We start from the raw sequence: 16410 nt of genomic DNA, 5'->3' as shown, positions 1-16410 counted from the left end.
CGGAGTAGCCATTAGCCCTGAGAGCCTGGTGTACGTGTTTGAGTTCACTGGTAATGTGTTCCTGGTCGGAAATGCATTGGGCTCTATGGTATAGAGTCTTGATGAGGCAGTTCTTCTGGGATGGATGGTGGTGGGAATCCGGTTTCAAGTAAGCATCTGTATGGGTAGCTTTCCTGTAGACAGAGTGGCTCATTGAACCATCATGTCTCCTTTTAATTAAGACATCCAGAAAGGGTAGTTTGCCATCTTTTTCGACCTCCATGGTAAATCTGATGGGCAAACGGGATAGGTTTTTTTTATTATCTCTAAAAGTCTTTAAGTTGAAGGTTTGTAAGTAGAGTAGTGCCTGTACAAACTCGGGTGAACGTTTCCCCGCAGCGGCATCGCTGCATCTGACTGGCGGCCACGATGAGCTGGGGCTACCTCACGCAGCTGCTGGAGGAGGTTCATCGGCACTCCACCTTCCTGAGCAAGCTGTGGATCACCACCTTCCTCATCTTTCGCATCATTCTCACGACGGTCGCCGGCGAGTCCATCTACTACGACGAGCAGGGCAGCTTCTCGTGCAACACGGAGCAGCCCGGCTGCGAGAACGTCTGCTACGACAGCTTCGCCCCACTCTCCCAAGTCCGCTTCTGGGTGTTCCAGATCATCGCGGTCGCCACGCCCACCATCATGTACCTCGGCTTCGCCGTGCATCTCATCACCAGGTGCGGAGGTACCCGGAGGGAGTTTTCACAGCGGGGGAGCTACGGTGGAAATTTGAATGGCTGCCCGCAGTTGGAAATGTTTTAATTTGTTTTTTAATTAGGCTGCGCCGTCGATTTGGTCACGAGTTTGAACGGTGAAAGGGCCGGCAAGGTTTCCCCTTGACTTAGGAACGGAGTTCCGTTCCCGAGCCCCCTGTCAGTATGTCCGAACGGCTAGTTCAGTTCAGGAGGGCGAATGTGCGCTGTGTTTAAACACGCATATGGTCAGCGTCGTAAAATATATTCTGCGGTTCAACAGCAAAAAGGGAAGCATTGTTAAACTCTTCAACAATAAGAAATATAATACATTTGCATGCGATATTATAATTGCATAGTGTATCTATATGTATAAAAGGGAAATTTGTGAATGTGTTCAAAATGTTTAGCGTACTTCCTGACATTTAACAAACTTGAGATTTGCCATGTGGGTACTTTCCATACTGTGCACCATGCAAACATTATAAAAATAGACTTGTTTTTTTTTGGGGGGGGTGGGGGGGGAATGATGATGAAGTGTGGCGAGAATCGATATCTGGTGAGCTTTTGTGGTATCAATTAAACGGGAATAGGCCGATTCTAAAGAAATCTACAAACTTCAATTCCTTTGCGCGATCTAAAGAATCGAATCTTGGCGCACGAGCGTACGTTTTTTTTCCGCTGCGCTAATTTTTATGAATGAGGTAATGATCATCGTTTTTTTTTCATTTGTATATGTTATGTTTTTAAGTTTTGAGAAGTTTTTCAATATATTTTCCCCCGGGCAACGCCGGGTGCTTCCCGCTAGTAGTAAATAAAGCGTAAAATAAAGGAAGGTAAATATTTTCACTTACCTCGAGTCCCGATGCTGGCTTGCTTGTAGCGCACAGACATCTACACCAACAACCGCCGTTTGCCACTAAGCGGTGGTGACGTCACCACGGTGCTTGTGCCAGGCTACGTGCACGGTAAGGCCACGCACACACAGACACACGCGGACGCACACGGGGCCACACGCGCACAAAGACAAAAATCCCCCATGTAGCCTTCACAGGCTGTCGGGATAAGCGCTGCTCGTGAGCGGCGCCTCAAAGCACACGAGGGGGGTCTATGGCCAAAGCCACGCCGGGCTGCATTTTTCTCCCCAGTTGGCAAAGTTTTTACAAATCGCATCAGCTACTCATTCGAGGCTGAGTCGACCTAGGGTAGGCCCAGGACCGATTCAGATCATTGCCACCGGCACGGACACTTTAAGTGGTCTCTCAGAGGCGACGATCAGAAGTGAAAGTGGAATCCCGGACAGCCTCGTAGCTGTCGCTGTTCGTCGTAATGTCGCGTTTCATAGCGAGTGCATATTTCCATTTGCTCGCGACGTTTCACACTGAGGGGTGAAACTTAAACGCCGCCGCTCTCTGTCGTGGTAGGATCGAGTACAAGCGAGACGAACAAACCAAGCGAGCCAAGCGAGCCGGCGGCCCCGACCGCGTGGTTGAATGCACGGAGAAAGAGGAGGAGAAGGTGGAGGAGGTGGAGGGTGAAGAAGATGGCAAGGGGAAGCAGCACAACGAGCGGTGGTGGATCAAGACGGACGGCCTGATGGTGGCCTACACCCTCCAGCTGCTGGCCCGCACGCTGGCCGAGGTTGGCTTCCTGGTGGGGCAGTACCTGATGTATGGCTCGGAGGTGGCCCCGCGCTTCAAGTGCGTCCGTGACCCCTGCCCGAATAGCGTCGACTGCTTTGTGTCGCGCCCCACAGAGAAGACCGTCTTCCTTCTGGTCATGTACGCAGTCGCCGGTCTCAGCCTCCTGCTCGAACTGTCCGAGATTGCCTACCTAGGGCTGGGCACCATCCACGACTCACTGAGCGGGAGGCACCGGCTACGGAGCAGGTGGGGGGCCTCGCTGGCGCGGTTGGCCACGGTCGGGGGGGGGGGGAGGTGCGGAAGAAGTTCGGCGCGCGTGCGACCGACTGTGTCGGAGGTTGTCGGCTTCGGTGTTGGATCGCGAGAAACTAAAGCGTCGTCTCGTCAAAGCCGTCAACTTGTAGTAGCGACGTTGCGTCACGTAAACGAAACGTGCCGGGTCGCTACCGGCTCGACACTCGCCGGCTGCGTGTCAGAGAGTGACCCCCAACTACGCCGACGATTCGAGTTTCCGTGATGTTTCGCCGATGATGACAACAGCAAAAGCATCATGGGACCTCCCTTGCCAATAACAAAATATAAGAATTTGTTTTACCCTTTTCTAGCAGTAAAACAGCTGTGTGAACGTGATAACACCAAACGTAAACCTCTTGCAAGGAATCATCTCACTGCATTGGCCACACACACGGTACTTGTAATGAACATGCAAACAGAAACACGCTCTGGTAGTCTATGATGATGATGCATTGTCTTTGAAACTGATTGTTCCACACCAGAGACAGCTTTCTTTAGAGCCTCGTGTGTCTCACCCCGAGCTGTCAATGTCTTCATAGTGGCATTGTCCTCTCATCTAACACTGTTTGAGACTAGGCTCTAAACAAAGCTTTCTCATATTTTTGGTTCTTTCGGTAAAGTCACGTGGAAGGGAAATAATATCGGTTCCGTCAGCTTCCCAACCGCTATATATATAGATGATGTGTGTAGTTTATGGTGTAGTGTATAGTGTAGTGTATGTGTTGATAGCTATGTATATAGATGTTGTGTGTAGTTTATAGTGTAGTGTATAGTGTAGTGTATGTGTTGATAGCTATATATATATAGATGTTGTGTATAGTTTATAGTGTAGTGTATGTGTTGATAGCTATGTATATAGATGTTGTGTATAGTTTATAGTGTAGTGTATAGTGTATGTGTTGATAGCTATGTATATAGATGTGTGTAGTTTATAGTGTAGTGTATAATGTAGTGTATGTGTTTATAGCTATGTATATAGATGTGTATAGTTTATAGTGTAGTGTATAGTGTAGTGTATGTGTTGATAGCTATGTATATAGATGTGTGTAGTGTATAGTGTAGTGTATAATGTAGTGTATGTGTTGATAGCTATGTATATATATGTTGTGTGTAGTTTATAGTGTAGTGTATAGTGTAGTGTATGTGTTGATAGCTATGTATATAGATGTTGTGTGTAGTTTATAGTGTAGTGTATAGTGCAGTGTATGTGTTGATAGCTATGTATATAGATGTTGTGTGTGTAGTGTATAGTGTAGTGTATGTGTTGATAGCTATGTATATAGATGTTGTGTGTGTAGTGTATAGTGTAGTGTATAGTGTAGTGTATGTGTAGTGTTTTAAGGACGAGCAGACTTCTTTAGGAGGCACACTTTGTTTATTGTATTATTTCCTTATACAACGCTTAACACACACAGAGGGATATTCGGTCCCCTCACCCGATACCCTAGGGAGGTACAGCCTCCGGACCTGGCAGGACTCACACGCCTACCGCTAACCTCCTTAATACCTAAGGAGGTACAACCTCCGGACTTGGCGGGACTCACACGTCTACCGCTAACCTCCTTAATACCTAAGGAGGTACAACCTCCGGACTTGGCGGGACTCACACGTCTACCGCTATCCTAGTCCTCCGGCTAGGACCTAGGGGAGGCTATCTGACCCACCGCTGGCCCGGTGGGTCCTGACCACTGGGTATGCCGAGCCTTAGCCCTTAGAAGGGCTGAAAGGCTGGTCCAGGGTCCTAGCTAGGCTTCAGCCCAGTCTTCTATCTTCGTGCAGGGAGAGAACTCCCCGAGGTCCGTTGGGTCACCCGTCTTATACCCCTTCGTGGCCAGGTAGAACCAATCATACATTCCCACGTGGAACCGTCTGATTGGTTCGCACCAAACCCTGGCCACGATCCGTTTCACCTCGACTGACCCCAACCGTTGTACCCAGGGGTAATGCTGCACTGCCCTGCGTGTAGTTAACACCTCTACATATGTGTTGATAGCTATGTATATAGATGTTGTGTGTGTAGTGTATAGTGTAGTGTATAGTGTAGTGTATGTGTTGATAGCTATGTATATAGATGTGTGTAGTTTATAGTGTAGTGTATAGTGTAGTGTATGTGTTGATAGCTATGTATATAGATGTTTTGTGTGTAGTTTATAGTGTAGTGTATAGTGTAGTGTATGTGTTGATAGCTATATATATAGATGTTGTGTGTAGTGTATAGTGTAGTGTATAGTGTAGTGTATGTGTTGATAGCTATGTATATAGATGTTTTGTGTGTAGTTTATAGTGTAGTGTATAGTATAGTGTATGTGTTGATAGCTATGTATATAGATGTTGTGTGTGTGTGTGAAGTAGGTCAGCGGTGGGCAAACACGCGGCCGACACGACGGTGGAGGCATCCAGGATGAAGGCAGTGGCCCACGCCAGTCGCCACGATGGTCACGGAGCGCTGCTAGCTCCCCCGGGCTACCATTCGGTTGTGGGGGCCTCCTCTGACGGGAACCGCACTGGGTGACTTTCGCGAGCGCTCGCAACGTTCATACAATACGGCGTTAACTATTATTCATAATCAAGGTTTTTGGGTTTAGATTGCACTATCTGCTGCACTATCTACTGCACTATACACTGCACTATACACTACACTATACACTGCACTATACACTACTATACACTAGACTATACACTACACTATACACTGCACTATACACTACACTATACACTGCACTATACACTATATACACTAAACTATACACTACACTATCCACTGCACTATACACTACACTATACACTACACTACTATACACTATACACTGCTATACACTACACTATACACTACACTACTATACACTATACACTACACTACTATACACTACACTACTATACACTACACTATACTATACACTACTATACACTACACTACTATACACTACACTATACACTGCACTATACACTACACTATACACTGCACTATACATGCAATATAACCCAAAAAACCCCTCTATGATGGAGAGTGCGTCTCTATATTTGTTAATGAAAATACTCTTCTTGAAATTTGACTCGTTTCTAGGGTGGCAGATGCTGTCGAGCCGGAATCGACGGCGGGTCCCAGAGCGATGTCACCGTCGGAATTGTGGCAGCTCCGTGACGAGGTGCAGAAACTTCAGACTGAGCTGGGGGTGACGTCGAGGCCCCACCAGGAGCCCCCCGAGCAGGACGCTGGCGACGCCTCCCACAAGTCTTGGGTTTAGCGTGCTAGTATTACTCTCGGGCGTCGTTATCGCTCAATCGCTTTTCGCCATCCCACGTTCCATTTACTCGGCCCCCCCCAATGCGCCGCCGCCGTTTGGATCGTCTCGACTTTGAAGGTCTTCGTGACATTCTTCCGTCGAGATTCAATCGGAGGCGACCGTCTGCGCTTTTAAGATTCGAGCGGCAGAGCGCGGGCACCCCGCTAACCCGCTCGCGACGGCACGGGGGGCACGCCAGCACCCAGCCTCGTGGCTCGGGGGATTCGGCGCTGGGTTTGTAACCCAGAGCGTTGAGAGTTCAAATCTCCTTAGAACGCGTTTTGTGTGGCATTGTGGCTTTCGCATTCGGCCAACGTATAAATGCACGAGTCGGGGGGGGGGGGGGGGAATGTTTGCGTGAGTTTTTAATCAATATGGAGGTGTGTTTTGATTAAAGCAACCCAAATATTTTTGTTACTTTAGCTTACTTCTTAATTTGCGTGAGTTTCTGTTTTCGTTGTTTTGTTAAACTTCCTCGTTCATCGGTGGATAAGAGGGCCTGAGTTTAGCGGGCACGTCGTTATTATACCGTAACAGCCTGCTCCGATTTATATTTTGTCAAACCAAAAGGCGTTTAAGATGCTGGCTATGCGGTTTGTGAACAGCTGTGGCCAGATCTGAACGGCAGGTGACACAGTGTTGTATGTATTGTTTTTCTGAAAAATATTCAATAATTTGGGAAATGTAAATTATTATTGTGTATTTCATGTTAATTGATGCTAATTGAGTAAGTTTAATGTGATCAATCGCACACACCCACTAAACACACGCACACCCCCACTAAACACAGACACGTAGGTAAAATAAAATAAATGAAAACTAAATTAAATCACGACGTTTTGGAGGCAACACAAGCTTCCGTTTTCAGATGGAAACCGTCAGCAATATTGCTTTGATACCAGGCTACAGTCTACATTAGTGGTTTATTATTTTATTTTATGATAGACAACAACCGCCATTGGTCACTAAGTGGTGGTGACGTCACCACGACGCTTGTGCCAGGCTATGTGCACCTTGAGGCCAAGTGAAGTGTCGAACGCCCGCTGGCATGTCACGGGGCAGACCCAGGTGCCACTGGTCGACTGACTGAGATGACTGAGATGACTGGCTGATGCACCACCTGTGCCCCCTACTGTGCCAACTTGCTGTGCTTTAGACAGACACACAGACAGGACAGGCAGACAGACACAGACAAGAGGAACACAGAGACAGAGAAAGAAAGACAGAGAGACACAGGCAGAGAGAGACACAGAGGCAAACAGAGATACAGACGTACAGAGAGATGTTGAATCGAACACACTTAACTCGCTCCATTGAAAGAGATTCCTCGATCTTTGCCCATCCCCGAAAGTCTTCTAGTTTCTATTTATTTCATTGTGTGTGGTGTGTACATGTAAGCAATGTGGGATATCGATGTACACGGATATGAACAAGATCAGCAGACAAGACGTCTTTCATACTCTTTGGTTCTTTCAGTAAAGTCACGTAGGTAGAAAAAATAATAATAAAAAAAGAAATCACGATGTTTCGATCACAACACGAGCAGTCATCCTCAGGCGAAACATCCCGACATTGTCGCGGCAGAAGTCACGTGAGTTACAGAACGTGACAAAGGTGCTCCCCCCCCCCCCCCCCCCCCGTGGCTCGCCCCGCTCAGCTGAGCATTGTTTTAATGCGGTGGGCTCACGTGAAATGTATTCTGTAAAAGGAAGGTACTTTGAAAACCCACTGGCTTTACTCTTTTACAGTGAGGGAAAAAAGTATTTGATCCCCTGCTCATTTTGTACGTTTGCCCACTGACAAAGAAATTATCAGTATATAATTTTAATGGTAGGTTTATTTGAACAGTGAGAGACAGAATAACAACAACAAAATCCGGAAAAAGGCATGTCAAAAATGTTATAATTTGATTTGCATTTTAATGAGGGAAATAAGTATTTGACCCCTCTGCAAAACATGACTTAGTACTTGGTGGCAAAACCGTTGTTGGCAATTACAGAGGTCAGACGTTTATTGTAGTTGGCCACCAGGTTTGCACACATCTCAGGAGGGATTTTGTCCCACTCCTCTTTGCAGATCTCCAAGTCCTTAAGGTTTCAAGGCTGACGTTTGGCAACTCAATCTTCAGCTCCCTCCACAGATTTTCTATGGGATGAAGGTCTGGAGACTGGCTAGGCCACTCCAGAACCTTAATGTGCTTCTTCTTGAGCCACTCCTTTGTTGCCTTGGCCGTGTTTTTTGGGTCATTGTCATGCTGGAATACCCATCCACGACCCATTTTCAATGCCCTGGCTGAGGGAAGGAGGCTCTCACCCAAGATTTGACGGTACATGGTCCCGTCCATCGTCCTTTTGATGCGGTGAAGTTGTCCGGTCCCCTTATCAGAAAAACACCCCCAAAGAATAATGTTTCCACCTCCATGTTTGACGGTGGGGATGGTGTTCTTGGGGTCATAGGCAGCATTCCTCCTCCAAACACGGCGAGTTGAGTTGATGCCAAAGAGCTCCATTTTGGTCTCATCTGACCACAACACTTTCACCCAGTTGTCCTCTGAATCATTCAGATGTTCATTGCCAAACTTCAGACGGGCATGTATATGTGCTTTCTTGAGCAGGGGGACCTTGCGGGCGCTGCAGGATTTCAGTCCTTCACGGCATAGTGTGTTACCAATTGTTTCCTTGGTGACTATGGTCCCAGCTGCTTTGAGATCATTGACAAGATCCTTCCGTGTAGTTCTGGGCTGATTCCTCAGCGTTCTAATGATCATTGCAACTCCACGAGGTGAGATCTTGCATGGAGCCCCAGGCCGAGGGAGATTGACAGTTCTTTTGTGTTTCTTCCATTTGCGAATAATCGCACCAACTGTTGTCACCTTCTCACCAAGCTGCTTGGCAATGGTCTTGTAGCCCATTACAGCCTTGTGTAGGTCTACAATCTTGTCCCTGACATCCTTGGAGAGCTCTTTGGTCTTGGCTATGGTGGAGAGTTTGGAATCTGATTGATTGATTACTTCTGTGGACAGATGTCTTTTATGTATACAGGTAACAAGCTGAGATTAGGAGCACCCCCTTTAAGAGTGTGCTCCTAATCTCAGCTCGTTACCTGTATAAAAGACACCTGTTGTTATTCTGTCTCTCACTGTTCAAATAAACCTACCATTAAAATTATAGACTGATCATTTCTTTGTCAGTGGGCAAACGTACAAAATCAGCAGGGGATCAAATACTTTTTTCCCTCACTGTATATAAGTGTTGTGTCCTTAACTAACCACACGGAGACATCTGGTTGAGGCAACGCATTTATTATAACTCTTTCGAACTCGGCTCTACACACTACTGAAACACGAAGGGGTACGTCCCCTTCCTCCCGATCGCCTACGGGAGTGACAGCCTACCTTCTATCGCAGCCTGCACACTCCGGGCTCTGCTACCCACAGGTCCCTTAGCCCGGCGTTAAGGGAAGACTGGATGAACCGTCATAGCCAGGGTATGGGAGCTCACCTCTGGTCTGCTACAACCCGGCTCTGGCTAGAGCCTGGGGAGGGTCCCAGGGTGTCCGAGCCACCTAGGTCCGCTACAACCCGACTCTAACAAGAGCCTCGGTTGAGGGTCCCCGGGTGCCGGTCCAGTCTTCAGGTCTTCGGATGTCTTCAGGCTTGAGTTAGCGAACACTGCCTCGGCCCGTCCAGAGGGCCGGCCTTTTATCCCCAGGTCGGGGTCACCCCTCCCCTCCTGACCCCCCCCCCCTCCCAGAACCTTCTGAAAGGTCTTAAGGGGCCTTAGGGACGGGTGGGGGGTCAGGGGTGTCAGTCTCCGTTCACAGGGGGGGGGGGGGGTTAACCTTTGGTCGACCCCTACGCACCGCGCTCTCTCTCGGCTGCCCCGTTGACCCGTGAACGTGGTGGCAGGTCAGCTTACAGTGCCTTGTTATGGCGCTTACGCACAACTTCGTGACGAACACTGCACGTTCCGTCATTTTCATGCATGGGGTGCTGCAAACCTACGCGCCCCCTGCATGAACGACGAAGGCGCAGGAACAGACGTTCAATCGTGTTGAAATCGATCTGCAGACGACGGTCTTCTCGCAAGCTTTGTGTCGCCTCATCTCGATCCCGCGATCCCAACCAGGTGAAAGTCCGCATCGAACCGAACCCCTGGCAAAGCCATCTACTTAACGACGAGAGAAAATTCACACGAAATATCGTTTTCAATGAATAAGCTGTTAATGAAGAAATACAATTATTTAATTCAAAACATAATACAATTCAAAGTTGTTTCATTTTCAAACTTCAAAACGGAGCATTGAGAGCTTGCGTGGATGCGTCGTTCTTGTGCAATTTATTTCGTGATTTTCCTGGCCCAAGGCCGCAAATGGTTGTGAGGGGCGCCGCAGGCGGTCAGCCTTGCTTCAACCCTTGGTTGTGAACATCCAGACGTTAATCAGCAAGGAGCATTTCTAGTCCTAGTTCGACAAAATCTACGTCAACACGTAATACAAAACTACAATTTGTGTTGTAGAGAATGAATCTCCTCTACGTGTAACCTTTGAGAGGTATGCCATGTAACTGATTAATGATCCGAGTGTGCTCCCTATTTCAAAGACAATGAGTTGCTCCAGAGGGAGAAGCTTCCTGAAAACACAAAATACCCTTTGACCTGTATGACAAGAACAATGAGTCTCACCTGAGTTATCTGTACAGGTTACTTCCAAAACACACACTTTGTCCTAACATCACTTATTCAATGTTTAACCCTCATAGACAAAATGGTACATGTATGCACACAATCAGACAAGTATTATTGACAGGCATATTAACAAAATTCAATTACTACACTGAAATATACTGCATCAGGTTACATCGCATTAACAAGAAGCTATTTTAGTATGTACAACATACTATTGCGCCATTCAAAACGAGTAGGCCATTGCATACTGGCGTCTGGGTCAAAATTTATCAAATTCTAAACATTACCTACAAACTCCACAACTAAGATGCCACATCAACCATCGCCTCCTACTGACAGGCTCTTGTGCACATGCAGGCCGGAGCAGGGCCACCACCTTGTGCCACACAGGGGCAGCTGCTACTTGGGGATGCTCTTCGAGTGTTTGAGACGAGATACGACACAAAACTCCGAATTGCCGAGGCGATTAAGCAAGCACCATATAAATGGAATTATTAGAACCTAGTGAATGCTTGGGAGCTTATTCGACTCTCGCTCCTGGTTAGAGATCTACCCAACCCACAGGTCCACAAAGACTGGCCGCTCTTACCCTGCAGGTTGAACCTAGGAATTGAGTGTTCAACTTCATTCTTGTCATTAAAGGCCTGTGATAAAGGTGCATCTATTGGAGCGACATCGTTTCAAGCTTACACATCTACCGGGTCTCCATTTGAGTTGTATTGTCTCGGAGGAAGTCCACCCACACCTCCACTTCCACAAACTGCTGGGAGTTGCCTCGCTCTGCCTCACAGTCAGAATTCACCTCCTGCTTCACGTTGCCTCCATCGATGTGAAGGTCCCATTTTGGAGCTGAATCTTCATCTTCACATTTTACCCTCACTTCTTCGCTCTTCACTTCTTCACATTTCACCTTGACCTCTTCAGATTTCACCTCGATACCTTTAAAAGTGTCCAAGCTGGGATTTTCTTCCGGTTGTTTCATGAGGGATGGGCTCATTGCGTCACTTTGACTTTCACAAGCTGATTTCAGACTCCACTCCTTGTGGATCTTCTGATGCTTTTGTGTTCTCTGGTGTACTTTAAGATTTGATGAACGTGCAAACGCCTTCCCACACACACTGCACTTGAAGGGTTTCTCTCCCGTGTGTGTTCTCTGGTGTTCTACAAGAAGAGATGAACGTGCAAACGCCTTCCCACACACACTGCACTTGAAGGGTTTCTCTCCCGTGTGTGTTCTCTGGTGTGCTACAAGAGTAGATAACTGTGCAAACGCCTTCCCACACACACTGCACTTGAAGGGTTTCTCTCCCGTGTGTGTTCTCTGGTGTTCTACAAGAAGAGATGAACGTGCAAACGCCTTCCCACACACACTGCACTTGAAGGGTTTCTCTCCCGTGTGTGTTCTCTGGTGTATTACAAGAACAGATAACTGTGCAAACGCCTTCCCACACACACTGCACTTGAAGGGTTTCTCTCCCGTGTGTGTTCTCTGGTGTTCTACAAGAGTAGATGAACGTGCAAACGCCTTCCCACACACATTGCACTTGAAGGGTTTCTCTCCTGTGTGAGTTCTCTCGTGCCGTGTCAAATTTCCAGTACGATCCGTGCTGTATGCACACCAGTCACAATGTTGCCTTGTAGTAACGAGCTGCGCCGAGCGCCTTTGCTCCATCAGACCAATTCTGCAGAGGAAGCGTCAGAGGAAGCGTCAGCTGCAGACATAAAAATATAATATCTACACCATCTACACGTCAGTATCGATACACAGAGGAAAGCATATATACACAGTAAAACGTGACTTACACGTCTATACTTATTCATATAGTCATGATATAGTGGAAAAGTGTCCCAAATTCAACACACGGGCTGTTATGGCACACAATACAGAGGGAAAATGGTTACAAACATGCCTGGAAGCCCTCGTATCTTCAAAATGAATGTTAACCAAAAACTCCGAGCACACAATTTCAGCTGTCTGGCTTCAAAAGGAATATTTATGAAAGCTAACTTCAGCTGACATAGCAAAGGGTGTTTAAAATAATACTATTTGTGTTATGCAGAAATGCATAAATTAATGTTCAATCGCAACTTAGAGGTGTGAAGACAGGCACAGATGTCCTTGAATGCTGGGGATGAACAGATCCGACTTCAGCTGCACGTGTGTGCTGTGTTAACTTCCTGACTCCATTCTTACAAAGAGTTGCAGAGGAAAACAAAACTAAACTACTGTTTTGATATAACCTCCGTGCTCAATAGAGTTAATAGACTTTACTGCAAACACAAACTTGACACTGTCACACACTCAAGAGGCGGAGCCAGGATTTTCAGGTAGGGGGGGCAACCCCTCCAGCAATGAAAAATGATAATTGTTAGTAAGTAAGGAGTTGTTAGTAAGGAGTTGTTAGTAAGTAATGACTTGTCCCTTACTTTTTATTCGACGCGTGTGATCGGCATTGCGCTCGCTGAAGGTGTTTGCCTTCAGGGAAGTCGTGTACTCTGTATACTCAACTGCGCAAAATTCTGTGAGTCGCTTACAATTGTTTTGCCGTTACTTATTGCCAATTATGGACTCGGACTGTTGTACTCTCATAGAGTCCCTGGCACGTAATAATATGCCACACGGTGGCAGTGGGGGTCACAAAATGCTGATTTATCTATATATATGAAAGGGAAATGTGTGGATACGTGTGTCTGTTTGAAATGTTTAGCATACTTCCCAACGTGCCACACACTTGAAATTTGGCATGTGGGTATGTTTCATACCGTACACAATGTAAAAAAATATAAAAATGGTCTTTTGTATTTTGGGGGGGGAATGACCATGAAGTGTCTGGCGTCAACCCGCAACACCTCTGAGTTAAGCGCTCTGCAATGCTTAGAGCTGTTAACAGCGTGCCGGGAGATTTTAGTTGGCGCTTCGCTCCTGGCCGATGAAGCCATTGGCTTCTCGGAGTTCAACACACATCCTCCGTGCGAAGAACGGGTAGAACTGCTATCTAAAATATGAAGCAGAACATTCCATCTGTTTGTTTGTGTGAAGCAGGAAAAACCTCTCCAATGCTGAGCTCTGGCGTCATGAAAATTTGCACAGCTAACACGGTCTGGAATTTCTAAGTGAACGTGACTATTTTCAGCTCGCCACGTCATTATTCCCTTCCCAAGTGGCCAAAATCGACCTAACGTAGAAGTCGGGTAAGGTTGAATTTCCTTGAGTGAAAACATCCGATTTAGGTAAATTTATTTGTTTCGGCTTTTTTCTTTCTATTTCAGTGAAATAGAAGAGAATGTGAAGTTAATCCAAGACAAGAATCCAAGTCCCGGGCGAAGCTGGGTAGTAAAGCTCGTTACTAATAAACCCCAATGATCCTATCAAAATTAGGGATTTCGATCGAATCGTTGGGGGGGCACGTGCCACCCCACCCCCACTGCCTCCACCACTGTCACACACTGGTATGATTCACAGGTGGTGGTTTGTCCAGACCCATGCCTGGCCACCTTCACCTGCTCAGTATTAATGCTTCCTCACTCCACCAAGTAGTTAATTGAGGATCAATCAACACAGCCGAGGCTGCGTGTCTCTCTTTCTCCCCGTGGTCGTGTGGATTTCCTTCCCGATCTCCCGGTCTCCCCTCTACATGTAGAGAATGAACACCGCCATGCATCTAGAGTGAACACCGCCATGCGTCTAGAGTGAACACCACCAAGCGTCTAGAGTGAATACCACCCCGTGTCTAGAGTGAACACCGCCACGCGTCTATAGTGAACACCACCACGCTGTTGACAAGCCCCACCTTGTTGTTATTGTTGTTGTGGGCAGGTTGCTTCTGAAAACAAGAGCGGTACAGCAGCTCAACGCGGGCGTGGCCTGGTAAAAAAATAAAAAAACTGTGAATATTAAAAAAAAAAGTTACAAAGTAGCGAGCCAGGTGAAGAGAAATTAAAACTTAAGCAAGATACTCTTTGGTTCTTTTGGTAAATTCACGTAGAAAAAATAATTTAATTAAAAGTTTCAGTTTCATTTATTTGGTATAGCCCTGTGAGCCATTCGGCTCTTGAATCGGGTGCAACCGCAACAAACAAAAAACATGAACAAGAAAACATCTTGAAGTGACTATGTGACTGTGCAAACAGAAAATCCAGGGAAAAACAGCAAAATATTCCACAAAAAGCACCGTACACCAACGCTGTGTGCAAATAGCATACGACGTTTCGATTGCAACACAAGCAATCATCATCAGGTACAAATGAAAGAGAAAACAAACCTAGTAAACTTAGAAATGTAATGCAATACAACACAGAGAGTCGGCTAACATAACAGTCAACACCCCACCTGGTTGATAACATTCTTCCAAAGATTGCTCAATTTGAGAGACAAAACACAGACACAGAGACTCATAGAGAGAGATAACAGAGACACACAGAGAGAGATACACACATAGGCACAGAGAAATAACGCCTCTGTGTTGAGGCCTTAAATAGAGAGAGAGGGGGGCAGAGAGGGGAGGGGGTGTAGAGATATTAGCATGTCAATGCAAGGCCGTAGCCATGGAGTCAACATTGGGGGGGACCAAATCTTCCAGGGGGTCTGGGGTCCCCCGCAGAAAAAAAAATCTAAATTTGAAAACTAATTTCCTGACATTTCATAAAATATTGAAAAATTTCACTAATACATGGGATGGATTTTTTTATTTGATACAATAATGTATAATGTTGTATTACATTGCTCTGTTTTTTCTTTTTTACCTTTTCTTGTTTCATAGTATGTAATGGCAGAGATTAGGGTTCATAAAGTACACTGCAATCATATAAACAGAAATCTATGCATTGTTATATGAAGACAAGTCCACATTTTGTGGCCAAGGTTTAGCAAATTGTTTTTATTAACATAGCATCGCAATTATTCTTTTAAAAAATATTTTTATAGCAATATATTGGGTGGACATTTTGAGCATATTTGATTATTGGGGGGGGATATGTCCCCCCCCCATATAATATAATTATTATAACATATTATAATTACAGCCTTGTGTCAATGAGAGATTTGGAACTTTGGTGACTGCAGGAATAATAACACGAGGACACAGAGAGAGAGAGAGAAAGCACACTTATGTTCTTGGTTCTTTCGGTAAAGTCACGTAGAAGGGAAACAATAAAATAATAAAAATATTAAACAATACAATTCTCACGACGTTTCGACAACACAAGCAATCATCATCAGGTGCAAAAACCATAGCAAGAAAATGTTCTTGCTGTGGTTTCCTGCTGTGGTTTCTTATTTTATTGTTTCCCTTCTACGTGGTGACTTTACCGAAAGAACCAAGAATATGAATCCCTGCAGTCACGAAAGCTTTAAATCAAAACCACACTTAATCAAATAAACTGAGTAAAATTTGGAAATGTAATGCAATCCAACACAGAAAGTCGGTCAACACACAATGAACGCATAGCCTGGTAGATTACTTTCTTACAAAGATTGCTCAACTAAGCGAGATAATTGAAGCAAACGCGATCAGGCGAGGGCAGGAGGCAAGGCCCCGCGTGGCTAGGCCCTGCGTTGTAAAGTTCCAACCTGGACATCGATTCCCATGCTCGCTGCTACTCAACTGACATCCCTATGAGAGAGAGGCTCTACCTTGGTAAACAACAACAACAACCACCACAACCACCACCACAACGACAATCGCAATGAGAATTTCTCACCTCGGATTTCAGTTCACGCGCAGAGCGGCAGATTCCTGTTACCTCGTGACGTCACGCAGCAGCAGGAGATGACGTCACT

General features: G+C 46.1%; 2 protein-coding genes across 2 annotated transcripts; one reads left to right on the top strand and one right to left on the bottom strand.

Moving 5' to 3' along the window:
* The first annotated feature begins 382 nt into the window (after window positions 1-382).
* LOC142918252 (gap junction gamma-1 protein-like) lies at window positions 383-5907 on the top strand. The gene is made up of 3 exons (XM_076062382.1): window positions 383-710; window positions 2150-2614; window positions 5727-5907. Exons 1-3 carry the CDS (start codon window positions 409-411, stop codon window positions 5905-5907), a joined length of 948 nt encoding a protein of 315 aa, XP_075918497.1. The 5' UTR covers window positions 383-408.
* Window positions 5908-10171: 4264 nt separating this feature from the next.
* LOC142918257 (uncharacterized) lies at window positions 10172-16410 on the bottom strand. Its single transcript, XM_076062394.1, has 3 exons — window positions 16332-16410; window positions 14423-14496; window positions 10172-12313 (listed from the first exon to the last, which is right to left on the bottom strand). The coding sequence occupies exon 3, from the start codon at window positions 12301-12303 to the stop codon at window positions 11326-11328; it is 978 nt and encodes a 325-aa protein (XP_075918509.1). The 5' UTR covers window positions 12304-12313; window positions 14423-14496; window positions 16332-16410; the 3' UTR covers window positions 10172-11325.

The sequence above is a fragment of the Petromyzon marinus genome, unplaced genomic scaffold (assembly GCF_048934315.1).
Source record: "Petromyzon marinus isolate PM22_M1 ecotype Great Lakes invasive population unplaced genomic scaffold, UKy_Petmar_22M1.pri1.0 PM_G_Scaffold_59, whole genome shotgun sequence".
NCBI lineage: Eukaryota > Metazoa > Chordata > Hyperoartia > Petromyzontiformes > Petromyzontidae > Petromyzon > Petromyzon marinus.
Note: the sequence above shows the minus strand (reverse complement) of the source record. Positions and strands in the feature narration are given on the sequence as shown.